Below are 27,261 nucleotides of genomic sequence, written 5' to 3' on the forward strand. Positions count from 1 at the left end.
AGGGTGGTGGGGAGGGGAGCCGGCTGGCACAGGGGCATTCTCCAGCACAGTTTAGGAAAGAGCACTGGGGAAGGCTGAGGGTCTGCGCACTGACTCCCACAAAATTACTGTACCGTGGAGCTCGTGGAAAGCCCTCGCAGAGCCCGAGGGGTTCATGTCCCGATTCTGAAGGCCCTGGATTGGAACACATCCCTCATGGCAATAGGATAAGATGAGGGTGGGGAGAATGAGGGTCAGAGGAAGGTGCAGACCAGCGGTTCTCTAAGTACAGCTGCCAGACCAGCAGCTTTAGTATCCCCCCAGAACTTGCAAAGTCTGGGCCCACCCCAAGCCTGTTGCAGCAGAACTGTTGGGGTGAGGCCCTGAATCTGTGTGTTAACAAGATCTCTTGGGGACTCTGACGCACGCCCAAGTGGAGAGCCAATGAAATAGACTTTTCTTGCTTTTGTCCCTTTCTTCTGGTAGTAACACTTCCATATTCTTCCATATTCCTTTGAGAAACCACCCCTCCCCCACTTTCAGACCATATGGTTGGGGGGCTGGCCAGTGCCTCCCCGACCCCAGCTCCAGGGATTGGCCCAAGACCTAGTAAGATCTGGCCACTGTCTCCCTGATTAGTTCAAAGTATGTAAGAGAGAGGATTGATCCAAACAGAGTCAGCCCTGGGACTTTTTTCTTTTTAAGATTTTATTTTTTCCTTTTTCTCCCCAAAGCCCCCTGGCACATAGTTGTATATTTTTACTTGTGGGTCCTTCTAGGTGTCCTATGTGGGATGCCACCTCAGCATGGCTTGATGAGCAGTGCCATGTCCGTGCCCAGGATCCAAACCCGCAAAACCCTGGGCCGCCGAAGCGGAGCGCACAAACTCAACCACTCAGCCACAGGGGCAGCCCCAGCCCTGGGACTTTTATTGGAGCATCTGGGAAAGATATAGTCTCTTTCCTCTAATATTATTAAGCCAGTAGGAAGTAAGCCTGGAACTACATGGGAAAACCTTTCTGAGGATGAAACCAACAGAGCAGAAAGCAGGGAGAGGAGACTAAGCACCTGGATCCAGCTTTGCCTGAAGCTGGATACCTGTGCACTTTTCTGTAACACAAGCCAATAAGTTTTCTTATTGGCTTAAGTCAGTTTTCATGTGCTTCTGCCACTTTTATCCAAAAGAATGCAGAATAACACAGGGACAATAGTGGAGAGTCAGGAGGAGCAGAGAGGTAAGATTCTAGAACCCAATAGACCTACTTTCAAATACTGGCTTCACTACTTCATCACTGTGTGACTTTGAGCATGTCACTTCACCTCTCTGCTCCTCTGTCCTTGTGTAAAACAGGGTAACATCAGTTCCCTGGAGGGCTGCTTTATGGTGTAAGAGTCATGGGCAAAATTTGGGGAATCAGACAGATGACCTTGAACAAGTGACCCCCCTTCTCTGAGCCTCAGTTTTCCCATTGGTAGGAAGCAGATAAAAATAACTATCTCAGAGGATTGTGGTAAGAATTACAAAAGAGATTTGGGTAAAACGCCCACACTAGCCTGGTGCTCAATAGATGACAATCAGCCTCATGGGGGGTGGGCGAATGAACTTTCAGTCTGTGACGATTTTTTAAAATCAGCCAGCACCTCTGACCCGCCCCAAAGGGCTCACGCGGGGCCTGCAGCCACAGAGTGGTCAGCCTGGGAGGCTGGAACGTTGAAAGAGTTGCTCCTTCTGCAAGCAGAAGAGCTGGGCAGAAATTCTAGCAAGTGCTAATTGGGTCCACGAAGCTACCCGAGGGAGGGGAGGAATTCCTGATTAATTACTGGCCTGCTCTGCAGGGGGCCACACACCGGGGCTACCTGCCGCCTTCCCTCTGTGCCAGAGCTGGAAACCTCAGCCAGGGGGCCAAGCAGTTCCGTGACGGGACAACCAAGGGTGAGCCTTGCCACCATCTGGTCCCCAACTCCACGCCTAATGTTTGTAGCAGACCCGCAACCTAATTGCCTGGCTGGGGAGCAGCCTTCACATCTTTAGCACCTAATTCACTATTGTTTCTTTGAAAGGCCCAGTCCCCGGCTGGCTGCAGAGGGAGGGTTCTGCCTGTTTATGGGGCTTTCAAGCCCGGGGCATCCCAGCCTGGCCTTGTTAGGCTCCAGCTGGGCAGGCACCCGGGAGGGCATCTCCATCACTTCCTGCACTCAGCCCGGTCTCTCCTCCCCGACCCCAGGTTCACCTGGTGGGCAGGAACAGCCCCGGACACAGCCTCTCCTGGTTGTCAGGTCCTCCTCACTCACCCAGTAGGGGCCACTTGACTTCTCTTGCCCCAAGTTTTGGTGCTTTATGCCCCTCTCCACCTCCAACTAAAGCAAGGATGAAGAGGAATGATGGGGGAGTGGAAAGTGGGAACAGAGAGGCCTGGCTTCAAATCTGGCTCTGTTACTTTCCACCATGGGATTGGGGGCCAATCACCTTCTTCTATGGGCCTCAGTTTCCCCATCTACAAAATGGGCCTCCTAACAACCATCTTGCCAGTTTCTTGTGCCAATAAAATGCGATCATAGTAATAGTAAGGTTCCAAGAGCTCACTCTGCACAGGACCCATCCTGAGCCGGGCGTGGGCACAATCCTGGGATCATAAGCGTTGATCCAGAGCAGGTGCCTGACAGATGTCTCTTCTCTCTCCTTCTCCAGTGGTGGGGGCGGGGGGAGGTGACCACAGAGGCAGGAAACTGAATCCAAACAATGCCCAAGGCTGGGGCAGGCAGGTAGAGGGAGCACCCTCGATCCCAAACCCCCTTCTCTCCCTGATGCGGTGGCTGACCCCACTGTTCCTGCCTGCTGGCCCCTGGAAATGCTAGCAAGGCTCCGTCTTTACTCACTTCTGTCACTCAGTTACATGGTACCACATGGGTGTGAGGGACAGGGGATGAGGCCCAGGGCCGAGAGACCTCAGCCCTCTGCTCCTTGCCCTCGCCTTTTTGGTTCAGAGATACAAATTTGAGAAGGAAGCTAAGAGGGACCTGGCTGGCCACTGAAGGAGCCCCCAACCCTTGAACTCCCTGGCACAGCCCTGACTCACCTCCTCTGCCACACCCCATGTGTTTATTATCACCATCCACTGGTCATCTAGTGGGCTCTGTCATTAACACCATGGGTGCCCTGGAGCAATTCACCTCCCCTATCTGGGTAGTGGTTGTTTCCTCTCTAAAGTGACAAGGTTGAAGGGAGATGGAGAGAGAACCCCTGCATGGCTGCCTTCCAGGTCTTACTGGGCAGGAATAATCTCTAATTATTTGCTCTGCCATCTCTTTATTTATTTATTTATTTATTTATTTTTTATTTTGCTGAGGAAGATTCATCCTGAGCTAAATCTGTTGCCAATCTTCCTCTTCTTGCATTTGAGCTGCTGCCACAGCATGGCCACTGACAGAGTGGCATAGGTCCGCACCCGGGAACCGAACCTGGGCCACCCAAGCAGAACGCGCCAAACTTAACCACTAGGCCATGGGGCTGGCCTCTGCCATCTCTTTCAAGCACTATGTTGGCCTCATGAGGTAAAAACAATTGGATTAATGAGGGATACTACTCAGAAAAGATACGATGTGCCCAAGGTCACACAGCTGGCAAAGTGGCCAAGCTGAAGTCAAACTGAGGTGCCTTGGGTCCCAGGTCCCTGTGCCCTCTGTGACATTGACATCCTGGGGAAGGTGCAGACGTCATCAGGCACCTGGGAACGTGGTCTGTATCCATCTCCTCCCTCTGGCGGGTTGGGAGAGGATGGACACAGGGCAGGATAAGGGGAACGGGCGAGGGGGGTCTGAAACCCTGGACCGATGCCAAGGGCTCCAAGCATCCAAGCCTGGGCAGAGTCACAGCTCTAGAGACAGACAGAACTGCGCTCGAATCCCAGCTCTTCTATTTACTAGCTGTGTGACCTCAGGCAGGTGACTCTACCCATCTGAACTTGCTCTATAAAGTGAGCCCCAAAATGCCCACCCCAAACGCTGGCTGGGTGGATTCAGTAAGATGGTGCTTGGTACTCAGTAGGTGCTCTGAGAGGGTCCCCGACTCAGCCGGACTGAGGAAACACTCAGCTCCTCTTCCAGCAAGCATCCTAAGAAGACATCATCGGGGCTGGGAAGTCTTCCCGCCAGTCCACGGTGCTTATCATTAACATATTTCTCATAGCTGCAGAAATGTCTAGAGTAAACAGAAGCTGGGCCCACATCTTCCAAAGTCCGGGGGTCTTTAGAGGGGCGGGAAAAGGACAAAGCACTGGTCCCATTGCTCCCTGGGACGAGGCAAAGGCCCGGTGCCTGGCGTGGCAGGTGCCAGCAGCCCATGAGGGGGCGGGGAGCCAGCAGCAGGAGGCAGCCCAGGGTTGTGCTGAGAGCCCGGGGTGGCGTCAGGCAGCCCCAGGCTGGCATCGCTCGTCCTTCTCCACACAGTAGCCCAAGCAACCCTTTAAAGTGTAAGGCGCATCACGTGTGGCTCTCCCTCTCACTCAGAATAAAAGTGAGAAAAATCTCAAGTCCGGGCCCCCTCCAAAACTGCCCCCTCCTCCCCCATCCACTCTGCTCCAGCCCCACTGGCCCCTCCTTATTTCATGACAGGCCTCCGCGCCTTGCTCTCTCTGTTCCCTCTGCCTGGAATGTCCATCCCCTCGGTGTCTGCATAGGTCTCCCCTCCAGAGGCCTTCCCTGGCCACCCTATCTAGCCCCGCCACCCTTTATCCCCTCACCTTGATTTTTCCTTATGATTTGCCACTATTTGACACATTTTATATCCCTTTGGTCTATTGCTGACCTTCCTCAGTGGGATGTAGCCTCCGTGAGGGTAGGGGCTCTGCTGAGTCCACTGCTGCCTCTCCAGCCCCTGGAACAGCATCTGGCACAAAGTAAACTCAACACGTACTTACTGGATGAATGAATGAATGATTGATGGAATTCTGTCTCCACGGTTTTCTAGCTTGGATTGCTTTGGGCAGCATTTCACTTCTCTGAAACTTCTAGTGCAAAAGGTAGTGCACATCCATCTCATAGAGTTATTGTTTAAATTAAAGAGAGTGTGAAAGGAACTGACACATAATGGGTGCTCAATAAATGACAACCACCACAATTAACTATCGCAATTAACCATCCCCAGGGTCTCAGGCTCAGTTCCCTGCTCACGGAGGCCTTGGACACTTTGAGGACCTCTCTGAGCCTCCGTCCGCTCATCTGTCCAATGCAGCAGTTAGAAGTACCATGTCCCACACCGGGATGTCTGGTGGATGCCCAGGCGGTGAACGGGAAGCAGCTGGCAGGGGGTCTGGAACACAGTAGGTACTCACCAAGGGGCAGCTACCGCAACCCTGGGGAGTCTAGGGTTTGGATACCAGCCCAGCACTTTCTTATTCTGGGATCTTGGGGAAGCAGCTAAATGTTTCTGAGCCTCAGTCTCCTCATCGATAAAATGGGCATAATAATGGCACCTTCCTCCTAAGTTGTCCTGAGGTCACAGTGAGATTGTGCACTGAAAGGGCTTCACAAAGCCCTAAGGAGATGTGCTGTGCCAGGCGGGAGGGCAAGCACAGACACACGGGACAGGGCCCAGGGATGAAGAGAGAGGCCCCCAGAACGCAGGCAGGAAGGACAGAACCAAGAGCTGTGCTTGGCCAGAGCTCTGAGGCGGGGCGCAGAGGGAGCACGCAGCTCGGAAGTCCAGCCCCCTGTCCAGCCAGGAGCACTCTGCAGAGAAGGTGCTCCTACCCCCCACCCCCCCCCCCCCCCCCCCCGGCCCCTCCGCTCAGTAGGGCCTCAGTGGGGACCTCTCCTGGCCAGTTTCAGCAGGAGACACTTTCAAGGGAGGCGGGTGACAGCTGCAGGACCCCAGAGGAGGCACCTTCCTCCTCCGTCAACCTCCTGCCCAATCTGCATTCCATGCCATGCCTAACCCAGCTTCTCCCCATATCCTGGGCAGGCCCTGGGAAAGAGGACCTAGAAGAAAGGGCCCCTGGAAGTCAATGAGGTGACACACTCCTCACTCTCCAGCCGCTGAGTCTGAGGAGAGAAACACCAGGTCCCCCGGGCCTCTGAGTCCTCCACCACCAGCTGGAGCCTCAAAACCCAGATGTGGACCCCACAAACGACTCCAGCAATAATCCTGGGATGGCAAGCTCTGCGTGGCATGACTTTTGGTCTGTTTCTTTGAGGAACTCCAGTCCCCAAAGGAGTGCCTGGCACTTAGTAAGCGCTTAATAAGCATATGTTGAATAAGGGACGCTATCAGTCAATCAACGAATGAAGCAATGAATTAGTGGGTTACTGCACGTGAAGTTCGCCACGGGCTGGGATTGTGTGCGTTCTCTGATAAATTCCCAGTGCCTAGAACAACCCCTTGGCACATAGGAGGTGCGAGTGGACATATGTGAACAGTATGACTGAATCAGCCATCCAATCAAGGTCTCCATCTGCTTCCTTTCGGCTGCTTTCTCAGGGCCTAGCACGTGCTGGCAGCATAGCCAGTTGAATGAACCAGTGAAAGAATGAATGAGCAAGCCCCCGCCCCCCTCCTCAGTGCAAAGACCACAGACCGGAAGAAGGAAACACACACAGGGGCCGCCCCGCCCCCAGCCACCACTCCCTCACGGTTTTTTAAATAATTTGTCGATTGTTTTTAATTGTTGAGGCAGTAATACTTGGTTCATGAAACTGCAATATACAGAGAGGTGAAATAAATAGCTTATATATATATAATATATATAATATAGCTGGTTTTAAAATATTCCCTTATCATTGGTGTACCAGGTCACGGGAGTCACGGAAGGTGGGTAGCAGCATCCTCCAGAACTGCGAGCAATGCAGGGTCACCGTGATTGGACGAGGCCGTCTGTCGTCGGAAGCTGAGGCGCCGAGAACTCCGAGGGGCAGCCCTGCCTGCGCGGGGTCTCGGGGCAGCTTGCAGCGGACAATAAATAAATGACTGCAAACCAGAGAGCGATTTTTGTTGGAGTTTGGGGCAGGGATAGGGGCTTGGGGAGGAGGGGGAGTTTGTTGGGGGGTGAGGGGGCGGGTACTACTTTCTCTTATTTTTCTTTTTTTTTTTTTGCTTATTTTTTCGCTTTTTTTTTTTTTATGCTTTCAGAACCTTTGGGAAAAAGGACTTTGGTTTCTCAGAGTGTCGTTTTCCTCATTCAAGTCCTCCTCTGGGGACGAGTTTTGAGTTGTCTGTTCCTAGAGAGACAAGCACCTGTGCGTTGACAACAGGCCCTTTGCGTGAGTCTTTTGTGGTCGGGGGTTTCAAGTCAATAAAATCCTTATCGCTCCCCCTCCCCCAAGGGTTTTGGTTCAGTTTTTGTCTTCTTTTAAACACAATGTACAAAAATAGAGCTTCTTCCTTATTTTTCATGTAAAAATATTCCTCTGATGCAGTTCTCTGTGAGTGTGGGTGCAGCCGGGGGGCCTGGGGGGCATGGCCGGCCTAGCCGGGGTGTGTGGGGCGGATCCGCCGGGACCTCTTGGTCACCGTGGTGTACTTGAAGGGCTTCTGCAGCTCCGCCTGCCCCTTGGGGTAGCGCTTCATGAAGTGCACATCCTGCTGGTTCTCCCGGGTCTTGGGGCCCTTCCGCGGCCGCCCCTTCTTGGTGAAGCCCACGTACCAGCCGGAGTACTTGGCCGACATCAGGGCTGTGTAGTTGTTTTCCAGGACCTTCTCAATGAACACACACTCCTTGCTGGTGCCATCAGGCTACAGGGGGAGAGAGAAGGAGGCGGTGAGAAGGGAGAGGGCGGGAGCGAGGGGCAGAGCTCTCTGGAGAGGGCACGGGCAGGTGGCCCAGGCTTGGAGCAGTGGCACACAGAGAGCCTGCCCCAAGCTTTGGCCGCAGCGATTTCATTTCCCGGATCTGTGGAGTGGATGTGTCATATTGGCCCCTGCATCCTTCCCCACCCGCCAATGAGGTAACAGACTCCCATTATCATTCAGGAATCCTTCCCTTCCCCACTCTCCACCCTGTAAGGCAGGGGCTGCCACCTCAACTCTACCAGAACAAGAGACCCAGATCTAGCCAATCCAAACACCACTTCCCAGTGATTGGTGCAGGGCTGGGCATGTGGCCTGAGCCATCCAATCAATCGAGCATTCCTTGAGGCCCTCCTATAAGCAATCCCCCAAAACATAGGTTGATTTAAATGTGGGGAACATGTAAGGCTGAAGCAAAGGCAGCCATTTTATCACCATGAGGGGAAATGTCGTCTGACAGCAAAGCCAGCACAGAGGAAGAAAAGCCACGAGGAAGAGAATGAGAGAAACGAAGTCCTGGTTGCACCCTTTGGGCTCTGGACCCAGCTGCCTCTGAAGCTCATTCTCTCACTGTTATGTGGGCCCATAATAGCTCCCTTCCTTTAAACCGTTGAGATTGTGTTCTAGCAATTGCAACAGAAAGGAGTCTCCACAGATGTGCACAAAACCTGACATGAAGTCGGCTACCCTACTGCCGCTCAACTCCACCGCTGGATAATAAATTACACTTAACGTGGGATGTGGTGCATTTTAATGTTGGCTGTGAAGAGCGAGCGCCTCCAAAAATAAGAGCTTCAGCATGGCCAAACTCCAAAGCTTGTGCCCTCAGTTGGGAGATTTCAGACTCCCGAGCAGACGTGTAAACTCCCTAGGAGACTCGTTCTGTTCTGCCGGCCAGGGAGCCCTAGATTCACAGTCAGAAGCTGAATCAACTCTAACACTTCCTCGTGTGACCTCAGGCTCGTTAACTCCCCTCTCTCAACCTCAGACTCCTCACCTTACCAAATGGGGACAAAGACCCCTGCATCATGGAGATACTGCGAGGAACGACGCTCATAAATGAGCCTGGTGCACAGGAGGAACTTGCAAAATCATTTCGGAAGATCAGGTGGTCCGGACGGGTCTGGCCTCCCTCCTGGGATCTGACCTGGCAAAGGGTGGGGGGGGGGGCAGGGCTTGGCACCGCCTCCCTGAGACAGCGAACGGCTCCATGTGGAAGAGTGGGAAAGACAAAGCTGGAAGGCTGAATTAGCAGCACTTGAGTTTCCAGCTAACATCTCCAAATGTAGGCCGGGCCCACTCCTCGTTCCGGACGGGTGCCCAGCCAAGTTGGAAGCCCGACGGTCTGGCTGTGTGTGGAGACGGAGGTGCAAGTTCCAGCCTTTTGTTTGAAGTGGGAAACGGGCTGGAGCTTCCAGGAACGTTCACCTTTGAGCGGAGGGCAAGCTCAGGCCCTGCAGACAAAGTGCTGAACTTTGCAGAAAGGGACAGGCAGGGTAAGAAAACATTGTCTGGAGGACCAGATCTTTCGAGGAGGCTGCAGGGCAGGAAGAGGGTGGGCCTGGGAGACACATGGGACCCAGAGGACAGTGTGGGGGAGGTGAGCAGTGAGGGACTCTGGTGAGGGCAGCCGGGGCATGTCTGCAAGGTGGGTCGAGGGGAGTGGTCTCTGGGCTCAGGGTCCCCCATGGATAATTCTGAAAGCTGCCTGTCCCACCTGCATCCAGGTCCCTTGGCCAGTCTGGATGGAACAGTCAGAGCAAACTGAACAAGGGCTACGCCAGGCTGTTTCCCCATCCTAGAATACCTGCTGCTGCCTGGAAAACTGCTTTCATCCTTCCAGGCTCAGCTCAGCAACCACCTCCTCTGAGAAGCCTTCCCTGACTGCCACCTATCTCCCTGGGCATTTCCTCCTCTTCCTTCAAGACTCCATTCAAGCATCAAGCTTTATGGGACTTGCATAGTCCATCTTCTGAATCCCCTTGGCACCCATTCCTCCTCCCACCCCCCAACAGAGCAATTCTATATCTGCATGCCTCCTCTTTAGCCCAAGAGCTTCAGGAGGTTGGGACCACTCCTCAGTCGCTCTCATGGCTCAGCACAGGCCTTAGCCCCAGACAGGGGTGCCCACAGCACTTGTGGTTGAATGGGTGAGAGTTCTGCTGGGAGAGAAATGGTGGGGGTGACACAGGAAATGGTCTTCATCTAACAGAAAATAGACTCTGCCTCCTGGATCCCTTACTGATGTCCCGGAGACAGTCATGAGAAGGGGACAGAGCGAGCAGAGGGCTGGAGCTCTCTGCCTGGCCCGTTTGGCCTCCCTACTCATTCATTCTGCATTTATTGATTGCCAACCACGGGCCAGCCATTTCCACAGCCATTATTTCAATCCTCTTAACTCACTGAGGTAGACTGCACCTGATAGAAGAAAACAGAGTCTGAAGAGGCAGACGGCCTTGCCCAAGGTCATGGAGCCTGCGAGCGGCAGAGCCGGGCTCTCAACCTGCATTTGTGCTACAGTTGCTTCTCCTCTGTCCAGTTCCCGACAGGTCCACGAGGAGAAAGGGTGCGCAAGAGCAGGCACTGCTGGTCCAAACACCTCACCTCCCCCAGCCACACAGCCACCATCCGCATGAAGCAAGCTCGTGGATGTGCAAGGGCTGGCGGGGGGCCTGGCACACGTGCTCACACATGTCGGGTTTACTTATGACGGTTGTGGAGCTCACCTTCAGGCTGAAATTCCCAACACCCCGGAGCTCAGGAACCCCTTGGGAGGAGCCGCGGGACCCATGATGGTCACAAGTTCCCCACCACAAACTTACACACAGCGGATAAGAAGCTACCGGCAGGCCGCACCTGGGCCTAACCCTCCCCTCTGCTCCGGACTACCTCGAGGACCCTGCCGATCGACGGCCCGCAGAGTTGTAAAGACACTTGCGCTTGCCCTCACCCCCAGAAATGCTGACTCAATTGGTTCAGGCAAGCAGATCCTCAGTATTTAGAGAGTAAGTGAACATCCCATCCCAGAACCTTGGTGATTTAGTAGAATTTGATCATCTCTCCCCCACTGCCACCTCCAACTTCCGCCTTTCCAAACTGGAATCCTACTCCTTCTATTTGATCTGACGACTGAATCCTGATGATGTCGTTTGGCCCCTAGATCCAGCCTTACTTGAAACTAGGACTAGCCCCCTGCACATTTTTTAGTTACATAGGCAAAAAATTCCTTTTTTGCTTAAGGCATGTGGAGTCGCATTCCAGTCACGATCAAAGCGGTCCTCACAAGGAAGTGATGGTGGGCAAGGTACCCCCCGCCCTGAAAGGGCCTGGGACCCTATGTTGCCCCAAAGAGGACTCACCAGTGATCACACAGGAGGGGACAGATGAGAAAAAAGTCAATCTGGGTAAAATCTCTAGAGATGGGGAAAAAGTGCCTAGTATGTAGTGCTCAACACTCAGCAACTATTGATGGAATGAAAGGAAGTACTGCCTCCTGGGCTAGACGGCTGTGGGGTCCAGAGAGGTGGAAGGGAGAAGACGCGCTCGGAGGCAGAGCTTTGGTACAATGCAGCAGAGGGAGCAGCTACAGCCAAGGGCCTGGAGCACTTGAAGGCTCTGTTGGGGCTCAATGATGTGCCCAGCTGCGGCCGGATATGTGCAGGGTTGGCACCTGGGGTCAAGACCGCCCAAGAAAGCCATCCCGGTGAACCACTCCAAGGGAGCCAGAGCCTAAGCTGAGGCCAAGGGCTCCCACGGTGAAGGAGTGACTTTGTGACCTGGCTTCAAAGAGGGAGGGGACCCACATTTAACAAGTAAGCAAGTGCCTCCTAAGTGCCAGTGTCGTCATTCTCATTTTACAGGAGAGGAGACTGAGGCTCAGCGAGGCCAGCGCACTTTGGTTCTCTGGGCTGTGATGTGGATAATTCTGGCTATCGGTTAAGAGTCAATCCCCCAAAGACAAGAACCATATTTCTGTTTCTTGGGTGCCCCTGCAGCCCTCTGGGCAGGCACGAGGAGGGCGGAGGCACGGATCCAGAGGGGCCCTCTGTGAGCTCCCAGTCTAGTGGGGGATGTAGGCATGAAGACAGACAGTGACAACGGGGTTAGCAGACGAGTGACAGAGGGTGGTGTGAGGTGCTGTGGGGTCCGGGGTGGGTGCGCTGACAGGGGTGAGGGAAGCTAGAGGCTATTGACGGACGAGCCAAGACTCGGGGCAGACGGACGAGGAAGGGCTGTCCCGGCAGAGGGAACAGCATGTACAAAGCCTGAAGGCCCCATCCAGGGAGTGGAGGTTGGCAGTGCCATGCGTCTGTGGCACAAGGAATGTGAGGGCAGGTGGCAGGGCCATGAGGCCGGGGAGCCTCCCCCCAGGCAGTATGGCCTTCCTCCTGGAGGTGGTGAGGACCCAGGGACTGGCTCAGAGCTGGGTTGGGAGTGGCAGGCAGGGGGGACCCGATCCTTCTGTGCTTCAGAAAGCTGAGGGTGGGCAGTGGGGAAAGGCCTAGAGGAGGAGCCTGAGGCTGGGAACCCCCGCCTGAGGCAGCTGAAGGAACGATTCCTGGGAAGGTAGAGGCCAGAAGGGAGGCAGGAGCCAGGAAAGGAGAGGACACAGCCCAGCTGTGAGGGGTAATCCCAGGACCTGGGCCTGCCTGGCCAGGGAGTCGCTGATGGAACAGCAACCCCAGGGCCTGCGGTGGCAGGAGCCAGAGCGAGTGTGGGGCGCTGGGCTAGACAGCGGGGACCTGCCTGGGGCCAAGTCGGGACAGGTGGATTTGGGGGTGCCCGTGCAGCGTCCCGGGCCGGTCCGGAGACAGGAGCCCCAGACGGTGCCGCCGCCGGGGGAGCCGCGGCCAGGGGGCGGGCAGGAGGGGCCGGGCCTCCGCGGGCCGCGGCCGCGCTGCCAGCTGAACCGTCCCCAGCATTAATGACGGGAGAGAGGGCGAGGGGCAGGAAATCGGAGCCGGCTCCTGTGGAAGCGGTGACTCAGCGGCCAGCCGGCGGGCGGCGGGGAGCGGCCCGAGGGGACGGGGCTGCTTTCTGACCCCAGGACGGCCCTCCTGGGGTCAGGATGCCGGGAACCGCGCAGACGGGGCGGGAGGGGCGCGGGCCGCACGGTGGGCTGCCGCCCCTCTTTCGCTCGAGGACAGAGCGCGAGCCGCCCGCGAGAGCCGGTCGGGCTGGGAGGGGCCGGGGAACAAAGCGCGCCCAGGACACGGGGGCCAGGCCGGGCCGGCCCGGACAGAGGGCATCGCTAACCAGAACCGCCCCTGGCAGCCGTTTGCGCGAGCGGATTCCTATTCTTTTGCTCTTTGAGAGGCTTCACTTGGTGTGGGCAGCGGGCTGGAATCTTTGCTTTCCAAGCTGGGCTTTGAATCCTGCCCAGCTCTAGTGTGGGATCTGGGACAAGCGCCGGGGACTGGCCAGGCTCAGCCTACTCCTCTGTGAAATGGGGATGGTCGCCGTACCACCCCCACGCGGCCATTTGGGAGCATTGTTGCCCGGTGCCTGGCTGAAAGTATGGGCTCAATTAACGGAAGCTATTGGTACCTTATTATGAACAAATAATAATGGGCAAATACCCCGGCTCAGCTCCCTGGCCTCTTACACCCTCCCCAGCCACTTGGGTATGGGGGAAGGGAAGAGGGATGAGACGGGGGATTCAGGAAATCAAAACCATGGCTTAAACAAGAACAGGGGTCTTGCTGCCTCCTCTCAACAAGGTGTAATAAATGCAAATGATCAGCCAGGGCCTTGCCCCAAGCAGGAGAAGCCATCCTGCTTGGAATCTGGGTCTGCCCTCCACCCCCTCCTCCACCTGTCCAGCAGAAGCCCCCCTCCCGTTATACAAGTTGGATGTGGAGGTGAGCACGGTTCTTGCAGAGAGAAGGGGATGCAGAGCATGGTCCACCATAGAGCTACTGCCAGGAACACCTTCCAGTGGAAAACCCAAAGGAAGTGAGTGTGCGAACTTCACAAACAAGCACACCCAGGAGAAAAAGGGGCACCAAGCAGCAGCACTGGTGGAGGCTCAGAACCCCTGGCACATAGCTCCACCCCACCCACACCCCCACCCTCACCCCGATATTTTACATGCAGCTCTCTGGCCGGTTCCAGAGTAATAAACTCTTCCTGAAATGCTAGAACCGTGGGGCCCAGCGCTGACGAGTCTGTGGGTTCCGGAGGCGCTATTGCACGCGCTGTAAACCCTTGGCAACTGTTAAAACAACGCCACCGCCCCAGCCACTGGCCTGCGGTTCCCTGCTCCCAGACGTCAGGTGCATGCAGGCGGGGAGCCCCAGAGCCCCTGGAGGATTCTCCCACTACGGAGCAAGCCAGAGCTCCACATCCACCTGGAGAGATCAGAGCCCTGTGTGCTCCCCAAAGTCACAGCCACGGACTCCACGGCCTGGCAGGCTGCAGGCACAGAGAAGAGGGTGGAGGTGAAAGGAAGAGATTACAGGGGAAATCTCACACACACACACACACACACACACACACGCACAGGGACTGTTTTCCATTTAGGGCTGACGCCCTGGACACACTGTTCCAGCTACCGAGAACTGCTGGGGGGGGGACCCGCCCAAGTTCCCCGGGAATCCCAGACCATCACTCACCTTCCCCACGAGCTTGCCTTTCCGGTTCATACACAGGTAGAATTCCGTCTCCTTGCCCTTGATCCGGACTTGGCTACCAAAGGTGTCTGTCTCCACTAGGAGCTGGGCTTCGAAAGGCAGAAGGAGAACAAGACACATTGTTTAACCAGGGGCAATGGTGCGGCCTAAGGCTCAGTGAAATGACCTCTGACCTCGTCCCTGGTCCCCCCACTCCCTCAAAGTCAGGAATGGGGGAGGCCTTGACAGGTCCCATTGGAGCACCCCGCCCCTCAGGCAGGGAGAAGGAATCTGTCCTCGCCTTTTCCCACCACCCAGCCTCTCTGGGCTCCACTTGGGACCCAGCTCAGCCAGAGGGGAGTTCTGCCCCTTGTGTGCCTTCCTCCTTCTCCCATGGCCCACCTCCCCCAGCCCCCAACTTCATTCCCCAAAGCAGGACAGCCAGCCATACAAATAACCCCAGAGAAGCAGCAGTCTCTGGAAAAAGGGGACAGACAGATGGCACGTGAGCACACATGGGCGCACGCATGCACACACACGTATGCACTTACTCTCACACACACAAGTAAACACACACACCCTTCCTTGGGGGACATCAAGCTACTTCCTCCAAAATTTAGGTCTGAGGCCCTTTTCTCCAGGGCAAACATCTGGAACCCCTGCTAGTGTCCCCTCCCCCCGCACACCTTCTTGGAAGTGGGGAGGTGCGGGGAGGGGAGGGTGGAGGCCCCTGAGGAAGGGAGGCCGACCAGGGTAGTCCACTTGCCTCAATCAAGGCCACCAGAGTTGAAAGGTGACTAACTCCCAGGAGCCCAGAAGTCCCAGTCAGGACCCAATACCTCCTGGTCTGGGGTGGGAGACCCCACGCTAAACCATTCATGCCCCACAGAGCCTCCCTCAGCATGGAGGTGTCCAGAGTTGGTCCCTAAAGCCCTAACGGAACAAGGACACCAAGTGGCCAAAGGGTAACTGTCCCTTGATTAGGTTTGCTGTGTCCAGACCTTCCCCTGTCCCTCTGCCACTTCACATTTTCTCCCCAGCAGGGTGCTATGTGACTTTGGTAGGCCATGTGCCTTCTCTGAGCTCTCCTCTCTGGTCTTGAATCCCTGTGCCTGGCTCCCCCCCATCCCCCATCCCCCACTCCCCCACCCCCACCAGCTGCCTTCCTCGCCTGTGACCCCCTCATTCCTCACCTCCCTCTCCTGACCCTCTCCTTCCCAGCACTGCCCCTCCCTCACCCACAAAATTTTAATTTCAGTGACAAGGGACTTGCTTCTCCATAACAAAAATCACAGCCTTAAATACAGTATCCTTGGAGCCACAAAGAGTGTACCTCAGTGCCCCTAAAATACACTAGGTATGATTTTAATAAAAAAAATTTAAAAATATATACCCTGGTGCCCTGCTGTGAAAATTAAAACCATCTGGAAGTCAGGATTTCCAATAATTAATCTAGCCCTCCTTTGACACCGCTACTAATTAAAATATGATACCCACCTTTCCAAGGAAAAAAAGAAGAATTTACATAAAATTTAAAGATCCAACAAGAATTTAGTAATTCTAGAAACACAGTGGGGGCACATTCTTCTCTGCGCCTTCCCCCATCCCTAGTAAACACTGAGTGGGGAATGTTCACCAGCCCCCAGATAGGGGGGTACCAGCCCTTCATCCTCCCTGCTCCCCTTTAATTCAAACTCTCCGTAACTCGCCCTGGTAGCTGGGTCCCTGGGACCCCAGGGCCAAACGTCACAGCAGCTCTGGGACATGCTTTCTGCATCTGCTCACAAAGCTCAGGTCCCACCCAAGATGGGGAGTGTCGGGGGTCAGGAGGTCCCCACGCCAGGAGCTGCTGAAGAAGGCTGCCCGTGCGAGGGAAAGGTGAGGCCTGGAATGCACAGACCTGGACACGCATCCCTTGCCCCACTGGCCAACTCCATGACCTTGGGCCTCAGTTTCCTCACCTGTAAAATAGGGATAGTCATCCCTAATCTTCAATGCTTATTCTGAGGATGACACAAAATGAGGCTGCAAAGGGCCTAGCACCCTCTTCTCAGAGGCCGGGGAGGGGAAACACGGTAACTGTTGTTTAAGTTTCCTAACAACTGCAAAACAAAGCTGTTGTCCCGAAAGAAAAAAAAGCAGGAAAAAATCAGATGTCCGTAAAAGGGCAGAGCGGGAGCGGAACTGGCCTCCCCATGGCGTGCCCTCTGACCTCAACTTCCTCAGCATACTCCAGGGGTGCTGGGATCCCACACTGTGAAGTGCAGCAGAAAATGCCTGGGGTCTGATTCCATTTCTGGCATCACCATCCTGGGCTGTGTGACCTCGAGCAAGCTACACCCCCTCCGAGCCTCAGTTGCCCTACCTGTGCAAGGGCGGGGGGAGGGTGGGAGCTCAACCATATTCTGCTTCTCTCTGGGTCTAGGAGAGGAGCACGGATGGGAGACTGTAGGAAAGGGGTGAGGCCACAGCGCTGCGGTCCAGGCAACCCCAAGTGAGTCTGAGGGGGAGACTTCTGTCTGCCCCTCTCCCGGCTCATGCCCGGGCCTCTGTCTTCAGATCAGCGCCTGCTGCGTGCCGGATCTGGCTCCCATGGGAGCCCACTGAAGTCACACATCCCACAAGGTTGGGTGTTTTCCTCCCCACTTTACAGTGTAGGAAACTGAGGTTCAGAGAAGCAAGCCAGCAGGAGGGGCTGACATCAGGTCTGCCTGCCTCTTACTGCTGGGGCCTGGGCTCCAGGGGAGGGCTCCCAGCTCTGGGGAGACACAGCTCAAAGCACAAGCCCCCACCACCCCTCAGCCACAGCACCCCACAGGGAGCCCCGGCCTTTGCCTGAGCCGTCCAAAGGGCCTGGGGCTGGGGCGGGACTGCACCTCCACCCCGCGAGGGGAGGGTCTGCACGGGCTGCCACGCCTGGGGAGCCAGAAGTCTGTTCTCCCGACCACAGCAAGCCATGGAGTGACCTAGACCCCACTCAGCGCATGACATAACCAGGAGGGAGCTGGGCCAGAATTATGTAAAGTCTTTGGGGAGTAATAGCAGCAGCAGTTCTCAGAGAGAGAGAGAAAGAGAGAGAGGGAGACCCCACCCACCCAGGCCAGGTTTGTCCCAGAGTCTGCCTGGTCCTCAGCCTCAGGCTGCCCCCTCTCATGACCCAAGCCCCCAGGATGCAGCCCTCAGGAGCTAGAAACCTCGTCTCGGCTCAGTGCCCTTCTCGAGGCCTGCATCAGGCCAGGCAGGAGGAGTCGGTGACATTATCTCACGCCACCCCTCATTGGACCTCCCCACCACCCCAGCATCCCCTCCAGGCTGCACAAGTCAACAGCTGCCTCTCTCTGCACTCTTGCCCCCCACCAGCCTCCCCGCCACACATCTGCCAGAAGGTTCCTTTTAAAACATAAGATTAATTATGTCTCTTCCCTCCTGAAAGGCTCCTAGGGATCTCCAACCCACTTAAAACCCAGCCTCTTTATGGGGCCCCATAAGGGGCACGTGATCTGGCCTTGCTGACCGTCCCCACCTCCCACCCTTGCTCACAGCCCTCCAGCCAACAGGCCTCCTTGCCCTTCCTCCCTAACTCACCAAGCATGCTCCACCTCAGGGCCTTTGCACTTGCTGTTCCCTCTGCCTGGAGATGGCTTTGCCCAGAGCTTCCCACAGTGGCTTCTCATCTCCTAGGTTGTCACTCAAACATCACCTCCTCAGAGACGCCCCTCTTGGCCATGCTGTCCGATGTCATACCACCCTCCCCAGTTCAGCTCTAGCCATGCCCTGCTCCATTCTCCTCAGAGCTCTTCTCCAAACTGTCTGCTCTGTTGCCTTTTTGATCGTCTGTCTCTACCCACCCGAGGGTAAGCTGCATGAGGGCAGGGGCTCCTCTGTCTCATGCACCACTGATTTCCAGCACCCAGCCCATACCTGGCTCACAGGAAATGACCAATAGGTAAATTTTAGTAAACGCATAAACAGCCTTGTGAGGTAGGTATGACTAATGCTATTTAAGAGTTAAAGAAAACAAGATTCAGGGAGGTGAAGGGACTTTCCCAAAGGCACACAGCCGGTCAAAGCAGGGCAGGAGTTCAAACCCAGTCTCTGATCCCACAGTCAATTTCCTAGGCTGCCCCATTCTCCCTGGGGTCGTTCGCATCACTCACCGGAACTCTGAGCTCCCGCCCACCCAGCCCCAGCCTCCAGTTACTATCACATATTCTGACTCGCTGTGTGTCAAAGGGAAAAATCTGATCCCTCTCTGGGTCAGGCCTAGGTGACTTCCAAGGCCTCTTTCAGTTCTGCCCCTCTAGGAAGTATCAGTAACTTACATTTATTTAGAGTTTATGATGTGCTGGGCACTGTTCTGACTACCTTATATGCATTATCTCATTTAACCCTTACAATAGTCTCACGAGTTTAGAATCATTACTATTATCCCCATTTTACAGGTGAGAAAACTGAATCCCAAGGTCACACCGTGATGGAGTGAAACCCAGGCTGACCCGGAAGTCTTGGTCTTGGCCTGCCTACTCCCCGCCCTGCTCCTCCAGGCCAGTGCCTCTCCTGAAGGGGCGAGTGAGCGTACACCAAGGCTGGCAGGGAGCTTCTGCCCTTTGACTTCACTCTTTTGGGGCAGAGGCCTGCGGGTGGCGAAGTCCGCGGAGCCAAAGGCTGGGGCCCGGCCCTCCCCAGCTCCACTCCCAAACGACCTTGACAGAGGAGGGGTGCCTGGGTCACCTCTGAGCCGATACTTAGGAGCACCGGAGGCTGGGTTCAGACCACAGCCAGAGAGGCAGGAAACAGCTTCAGATCTGGTCAAGGGAAGAAAAGGCTTTATGAACCAGAGGAGGGGTGAGTGCAGGATGGGGGCCCCACAACAAGCTCCCCTGTAAGGAAAGCCCACAGCGCCAGCCTCCCAGGACCAGCATAGGGCAGGAGCCCTGTGTCTGCCCATGCTGGGGACCAGGAGGACAGCAGGAGGGAGAAGAGCCCAAAGGACCCACGCCCTCCTTCCAGCTTCCAGAGGGGAAAGCAGAAAGAGAAAAGGGGGAGTGGAAGGAAAAGGAGCTGGAAAGAAAGCCCTTTCTATGAAAAACTCATGCTGTCCTTGTTTCTTTCTCTCCCTGTTTCTCTAAATGTGTGCAGTAACAATGATAATTTAAAAATAGCAGCTAATACTTCTTTGAGCATTTACCATCTGTCAGGCACTGTGCTTAGAGTCCAGACATGGAATGTCTCATTAGATCCTTACAACAGCCCGATGAGGTGGGAACTATTAAGCCCATTTTACAGATGAAGAACTGAGGCACTGAGCAACTAAGTTACCTGTCCAGAGTCACACAGTAGGGCCAGAATTTGAACACAGGCAGAGTGTCTCCAGAGCAAGTCTGAGACAGGGAAGCAGACAGAGGTACGGAGGCAGAGCAGGACAGACACACAGGCCGGCGATAACAGAGGGAAGAGAAGTGATATTGATGGATTGATTGACTGACTGATTCCAGTGATTCCCTAGCTAAGCCTCCAGGGGCGGGGGGGGGTGACCCAGGGCCTCACTTTGAAGACTTTTGGTTTGAAGGGTAGGAGATGGCAGGAAAAGGCACAGAGAGGCAGCCTGAGAACCAGAGAGGCACAGGAGACAGGACTAGAGAGAGGGAGCCCAGGAAAACAGAGCTGCAGAACACAGGCTGCTTCTCCCCCTGCCTCAGGGTCAACCCCGCAAGACTTCTGAGAGCAAGAGGGAGCTGAGGGTCCGTGAGAGGCTGGGCAGAGCGGCCCCCATCCGGGCCAGCTGAGTGCTGGCTGCCACGATGCCAACGCTGACAGTGCTGCTGGCTGCTCTCCAGGCATCGTCCTCCAGCGAGCAAATGTCCTTGTCACAAAAGGTGCTGGGCGGTCATGCCGAATCAGTACCCCCTCCCTGCCTCCCCCGAAGGTGGACCAGCTCCAGAGGAAGGGCGAGGGGTGCAGGTGGGGGAGAAGGAATCCTTTCTGGAGATGTTTCAGCATCACTCTCCACACACACCCACACACAGACACACATACACATTACGGCTTTCTCCAAAGGTGCCCACCGTTCCCCTTCTCCTAAAGTCCCCCAAGGAGATTCACAGGCCACGTGGGCTCGCCAGAAATGAAGAGGGGAAAAATCAATAGGATTGATCAGGAGCTATATTTAGTCCTGGTTGTAGCTCTAGTGTGGCCATTTCAGCTCCAGAGACAGTGAGATGAGGGTGGCCACTCCTCACTGGGGACAGAAGTTGTGGGACATGAGCTCACAGGGCAAGGGGTTTAGACTGAACTACCAATGCCCCTTCCCAGCTGGGGGGGTCCCTAGGGGAAGCGGGTCTGCTGCTCGCTGTATCCCTGTTGCACGGTGCAAGGCTGCAAGGCTGGCTGGAAGGATGGAAGGGAGGATGGGAGAGGAGGAGGGAGGGAGAGGAGGGGGAACAGAGGAGGGGGGAGGAAGAGGAGGAGAGCGGGAGCACTGATTGGCAAAGCACCTACTGTGTGCTGAGCTCTGTGCCAGGCACTTGCCCCAGGGGGAATGACCCCGTCCACACTCCCAGTCACACATGTGGGTCACCATGCCTTCATTGGCTCAAGCATATACTGAGCGCCTGTTTGTGTTGGCTCTGTGCGTGGGGATACGGCAGTGAACAAAACAGTCAAGAGCCCTACCCTCAAAGAGTTTGCATTATAACAGGAGAGACAGAGAGCAAATAACTAAATACCCGTAGAAAGTCAGACAGCGATAAGTGCTAGGAAGAGAAATATACCGAGGAGGGGATAGAGACGGGAACCCCCTGAAAAGGGACAACCAAACAATAGCCTAAGTGAAACGAGGGAGCAAAAGCCATGAGGATATTGGGAGAAGAGCATCCTCAGGTTGAGGATGCAAAGGCCCTTAAACTGGAACCTGCTTGGGGTGCTGTGGCTGGAGCAGAGTGTGCAAGGAGCGGGCAGTGGAGCCCGAGGCCGCAGTGGAGTCAGGAGCTGGGCCACCTGGCCTTCCCGCTGATCCAAGGCCATGGATTTCATTCCAAGTGAGACGAGAGCCTGGAGCAGCTGAAGGACAGTGTCACATTTAGACTGCCATACGGAGAGTGGGCTGTGGAGCATCAGACTCAGGGGGCAGCTGACTCAGCCACACAGCCAGCCCAACGGACCTCGCTCCTTGCTCAAACACAGCCCTCCGGCAGGTACCAGAAAGAGGGAAATGGGCACTAGAAGAGACCCTCCCACTCTCGTCACCAGCTCAGCACTGCCCCCGAAGACCCCACATCCCTTCCTGTGGGAGCCACACAAGTCAGCCCCTGATTGTGCTTTGGGTTGCTCAGTAATTATTTTACTCATTCATCTAGTACCCTTTAAGTGGGGGCCTGCTTTCTTCGTGGTCTTGTCCTAGACATGGGGACACACAGAAGGGTCACTGCTTTCAAGGAGCTCACGTTCTCAGAGGGACAAGAGTGAGCAGTGGGACTCGGGGAGGCTGCCCATGGGGCGGGCCCATGCTGGGGCAGCCTGACTCCCTGTGACCTTGAACAGCAGCAACACGGCCAGCTGGAATCACGGACTCACCCATGCCCGAGCTGGCGGAAGCCAGACTGGCACCCCGCCCCCATTAACCGTGAGGAAACCCAGGCACAGGGAGGGCCCGCGTCACAGAGAAAGTTAGGGGCCTCGGCTCCTCCGACTCAGAGTCAGCCCCTAGGAAGGAGCGAGGGCTCCAGTCCGGGACCTGTGGGACTCAGCACTGTATCCCAGTGCTCAGTATTTCTGTGCGGACTGAGCGAGGGACGCCAGGTGTGAACTGAGAGAAGACGAGGCCATACCCAACAGGAGGGCCCAAAGAGCCATCCTCATGCGGCTGAGACAGCAGCCAGCGCTGGGCCAGCCAGCCCCTGCTGCTTGGAATTGCGCTGAAGCAGCCTTTCCCACCTGTGCTCACTTGCCAGGGCCCCACTGATGGCGGAGGCAGGGTCCCTCCTGGAAGCCCCAGGGGCCAGCTCCTGAGAGGGCACCCCGTCCTGAGCCCATGACGGTAACCCCCTGCCCCCACACAGCAATGAGTTCAGGTGGCTATTATTGACATTCCTGCTGTAATAACCATGTAACTTTGGGCATGAGCTGTTCTCTCAGTTCAGTCACCCCGTCTCACAGACGAGGAAGCAGCGTCAGAAAGGCCAACTCAGATGCAAGCTCTCCAGCTCGAAAGTTGTGGAGCTGAGATTCAAATCCTGTCCGACTCCGGTCTACAAGCCGAACCCCTCAAAAGACCACCTCCCTGGCTGACACAGCCCCTCCAGGGGGCTGCTCAGGGGCTCTTCTCACCACTGTCAGTCCTGGGAGGCTGGCCCACGGCAAAACGTTGTTAGTTTGTCTTTATCATTTTTTTAAATGAAGTAGAGAAGTTGTTTTTTCAAATGAAAGCAGTCAGGAATATCGATGATGAGGCTTATGAAAGCAGAGATGACCCCGCCCCACCCTCCCCAACGCTAGGGCCCCTACACCGCCCTGACAGCAGGCCCCACTGGCCCCTGGCTCTCCCCTTTTAAGACTCGAGTCCCGGCCCCACGGCCCTGCTCCTGCAGCCAGGAGAGGCTGATGCCCCCAGCATCCCCAGCTTAAGCACGCCCGCCCCGGAGGCAGGCGGTGGGGCCTTCTCATCTTCACATGGCAGATGGGAAACCTGAGCCCAGAGCCCGAGATGCCCGTCCCAAGCTCTGGGGGTTGCTCAGAGGCAGAGCCGCAACTGGAACACAGGTGTCCTGCCTCCTGGTCCAGTGCCGTTTCTTCAACTGCCCGCAGGACTGAGGTGACCAAACCAAGGGCAGGAAGGGGAGGGGCTGATGTAATAATCCCAGGTGGGCAGGGTGGCCCTCCCTCCAGCCTCCCACCTGCCAGGTGTCCTGCTACCTAAGCCTCTAGCCCCCTGGCCAGCATACCTCTCCCTCCAGAGCCCAGCCCACCTGCAGAGCCCTGAGAATGCTCTGGGATGCTTTAGGGGGCCACAGGGAGACCCTCTTGCAGCATAGCATGGTATGGAAGCCCCACTGACATCTACACAGACTACACCAGAGATGGCCCACTGCACAAAGCAGGCCAAAGCTCCCGGGCAGGGCTCCCAGACAAAGGTGGGCCTGCACCTTGCACCCACCCCTGGAGCCAAGGCCCTGAGGATGCCGTCGAATCTGAGATTCCGAGTGTTTGCAGGGATTCCAGATTCCAGGCATTTGTAGGCATGCTGTTTATACCTAGTGTTTGCTGAAATTCCCAACCTGCACTCTACCTGTGTATGAATGCGAGTCCCAGACTGCATCATTCTTTCAGCTGGACCCAGCCCTGAGAAGGAGGGAGCAGGTTCTTGGACCATGCTGGGCCCCCTGGCTTTACAGGGACTACTGGCTGCCCCTCCCCCACAGGCCGGACAGGCCCCTAACACAGCTCCATCCTCCTGGCCCAGCCTGGCCACATAAATCAGCCTCCCAATAATATTTGTATTGATTATCTAGATTGGAAGCCTCAGTTGGCTCCATTGTCTCACTTCCTCTCCCAGGGCTCACAGATGGGGTCCCTTCGCCTCATCTGCGTTTCTAATGCGACATTTAAATGGAGCAGCAGCAGCAACCAGCAAGGCCTCGCGCTGCCCTCGGTGTTGGGGGGCTGGAGGAGTGATAAACATATTCCTTGAGAGAGAATTATTAAATCCTAGAGCTCGTGGAGCTGGAGGGGCGGCCAAGATGGGCTAGTCCCTGGATCCTCAAAGCATGGTCCCTCAGCATCACCTGGACCTTGTCAGAAATGCAGAGCTCAGGCCCCACGCCAGACCCAACCCATCAAGGAGCATTTTAACAAGATGCCTCGGTGATTCACACGCCCGTTAATGTTTAAGAAACACTGCTCTAGTCCCCTAGTACTATACAGAAGGGAAACTGAGGCCCAGAGAAGGCAAAGGGTTTCCTGAGGTCACATAGCAGGTGAGATTCCCTGAGTCTGCAGTTCAGGCAGAGGAAATGAGAGGGCAAGTGGTTTCTGGAGCGAGGGGCCAGCCATTTCCGGGCTTCTCTCCCTCCTGAGCTCCTGCCTCCTGTCTCAGGGCGTGGACAGATGGTTCAGACCAGAGTCTGACCCCCCTGTACTCTCCCAGCCCGGAGGAGCCAGCAAGAGCTCCCGGGACTCCCCAGGAGGGCACCTCCCTCCCACCCCGGCCAGCCAGCTGCCCTGTCCCTGGCAGCAACTGGACAGCAGATCTCAGGGAAAACCACCACCTGGGTCTGCCCAGCACAGCCAGGCGTCCTGGGAGGAGGGGCATGGAGAGGGAGGCCCCAGAGAGGCGGCCAGCAGAGGGCCTGGGAGAGGTGAGGAGGAGGGATGGGAAAGCTGTGGTCCCAGGGAGGGAGGACAGAGATGATGGGGAGCAGGGAGACAGAGAGGGACAGAGACCGAGAGGGGAAAGGATGAGAACCAGGAAGGAAGGCAGAAGGGCTCAGAGCGAGAAGCCCAGATAAAAGGAGAAACAGCCAGGCTGAGAAAGGGAGAAGGGGCAAGCAGGAGGGAGGGGGACCGAGGCAGTGAAGACGGATGGCGCAGAGAGAAGGGAGGGGAGGCAGCTGGCCTGGAGACTCAGAGCCCAGCGTGGCCCAGCCCTGCCTGGCCTGGCCTGGCCCAGCCCCCAGTGACGGTGCAGCTGCCACTCTTGGGCCCTACCATGAGGTCAGTCCTGCCCCGGGGCTGAGGGAAAATAAATGGTGTCCAAGATAAAAGGTCCAAGAAATTATTTGTCTTGTTGTCACATCTTGACTGCAATGGGCAGGGGCTGGCGGGCAGGTGGGGGGCATCGTCCCAGAAAAGCTCAGGCTGGCAGGCCCGCAGGGTACACTCGGATCCCCGCCCAGCCCCACACCTGGGCCACCCGAGGCTGGGGCCTGGGACACCACCCAGAACCTGGCCTGAGAAGGGGCATGGTCAGTGTTTGCTCAGCATCTCTCCCCAGATCCCCTCCAAGCTCTGGCAAGCTGGATCCTGCCGCTTCGCTCACTGCTGAGGTCTCTGAGGGCTGGGGGCCCAGGGAGGGAGGGGGGCGGGGTGTCTCCCTCCTCCCAGCCCCCTGCAGGGGCAGCCGAGGCAGGGGGTGGTTCCCAAACACCCCAGAGGAAGACTGGGCAGTTCCAGGGTCAAGGGCAGGTTAAGGGGACTGTGGCCCAAGGTCCTGTGAGTGCCCATGCCTCACAGGTGCACAAGCTCAAGCTTCCAGCACACACATGCACATGTACACACGCTAGCACACAGATGTGCACTCACACACACCAGGCCAATTTCCACCACCACCAAGAGCATCCAAAAAGCATTACCCAGAGGCTCCCACCCTGAGTGTCTGAATCTGGAGTTGGTGGAGCAAAGCCGCAGGGCGTAGCCACGTGCTTTAGGCCGTCCCCAGGCAAGCCACTGATACCCACGAGTTACGGGGCATTCGGTTAGGGCTCCCAACAAGGCTCTCAGGGATGAGGGATGTGCTCTGCTATCCCCATTTCACAGATGGGGAAATGGAAGCCCAGAAAGGCTCAGGGATGGGTGCAACATCACACAGCCAGGACACAGCAGAGCTGGGATTTGAACGCAGGTCTGGGAGGCCCGGGAGAGTGTGTCCATGGAAGGGGGGAGAGGGGTTGGCACCTACCATACTTGTCCCCGTCCTCGCCTCGGGCACTGATCCTGCGGCCCAGGACCTGGATGTGCTTCCCACTGGTCCGGCTGTAGAGCTGGTACAGCCGCAGCTGCTTACGGCTCACATCGTCCCGAGCCCGCGTCTGGTTCTCTACATGGATGCGGAAGTCCACGTTCTCCTCGGCCGCCAGCACCTGGGCAGGGAAAGGGGCGTCTGTGAGCCACCTGGAAGTCTTGGGTCCCCTGCATGCAAGAGCCCCGTGCACAACAAAAAGAGCCAGGGCTGCCTTACGTTGGCTTGGGGCCAGGCCTTGGCATACACTCATAACTGCCCCCGTTACCACCTCCATTTCACAGATGAGGCAACCGAGGCTCAGAGAGGTGTGGCAAGTTGCCCAAGGTGGCCCAGCCGGGAAGTGGCAAAGCTAAGAATCAGGCCTAGGTCTGTTTGACAACAAAGCTTGCTATCTTTCCACCACAGCTCCGAATTCAAGCAGGAAGTATGGACGGGAGGTTTCTCGTGTGACCTTGGTTTCTTCTGCCTCAGATTCCTTCCCAGCAAAACAGTGGAGCAGAGCCCCTGCTCTAACTCCATCCCAGGGTGGCTGTGAGGACAAAGTGAGCAGGTGGGAAGGAGAGTACCAGACGGAGAGGGATGGAGGGCATCTGGCTGCTGTTGGGGTGCACGGTGGGGAAGAAGGGAGGCCTGGCAAGTCCCATCCTGGGAATGAGTCCCCGGGAGCTGATGCTGGGGGCTCTCCGCTCCACGCCCCAAGGGTCCTCATAGTTGCCTACACCACAGAGCATTTGCCCACATCCCCAGCCCCTCGCGGAGAAGCCTTGGCTTTGCATCTCCTGTCAAAATCCCCTGTACCCCTAGAGGTTTAGTTCACAGCTGACCGCATCCTCTGGGAAGCTGCCTCTGGCTACACCAGCACGGATCTCTCCTGTCTCCCTTCCCAGAACATGGCATCTCACCTGGACAACTTGCACCCACCTCCTCACCAGCCTCCTGTGTCCATCCTGGCCCCCTGGTAGTCTACCCTCCACCAAACCCAATCACGCATCACATTTTGATAAAGGTCCCCACCGTGGCCTCAAGGCCCTGCAGGATGAGTCCCCGACTGCTTTTCCACCTTCATCTCCTACCACCCGCCCCACCAGTCACACTGGCTGCCTTACTATGCCTCTGAGCATTCCAAACACAAAGTACATACCTGCCTCAGGGCCTTT

The 27,261-nt window shown here is 56.2% G+C and overlaps 1 protein-coding gene across 1 annotated transcript in view; it reads right to left on the reverse strand.

Moving 5' to 3' along the window:
• Nucleotides 1-7,092: 7,092 nt before the first annotated feature.
• Nucleotides 7,093-27,261, reverse strand: part of FGF18 (fibroblast growth factor 18) — a 32,930-nt gene continuing 12,761 nt past the window's right edge. Inside the window, exons 3-5 of the mRNA XM_014850868.3 lie at nucleotides 26,042-26,222; nucleotides 14,374-14,480; nucleotides 7,093-7,705 (exon numbers count right to left, since the gene is read on the reverse strand). Of these exons, the coding sequence (XP_014706354.1) occupies nucleotides 7,439-7,705; nucleotides 14,374-14,480; nucleotides 26,042-26,222 (555 nt within the window). The 3' untranslated portion in view covers nucleotides 7,093-7,438. The remainder of the gene's footprint in view (nucleotides 7,706-14,373; nucleotides 14,481-26,041; nucleotides 26,223-27,261) is intronic.

The sequence above is a fragment of the Equus asinus genome, chromosome 9 (assembly GCF_041296235.1).
Source record: "Equus asinus isolate D_3611 breed Donkey chromosome 9, EquAss-T2T_v2, whole genome shotgun sequence".
Taxonomy (NCBI): domain Eukaryota; kingdom Metazoa; phylum Chordata; class Mammalia; order Perissodactyla; family Equidae; genus Equus; species Equus asinus.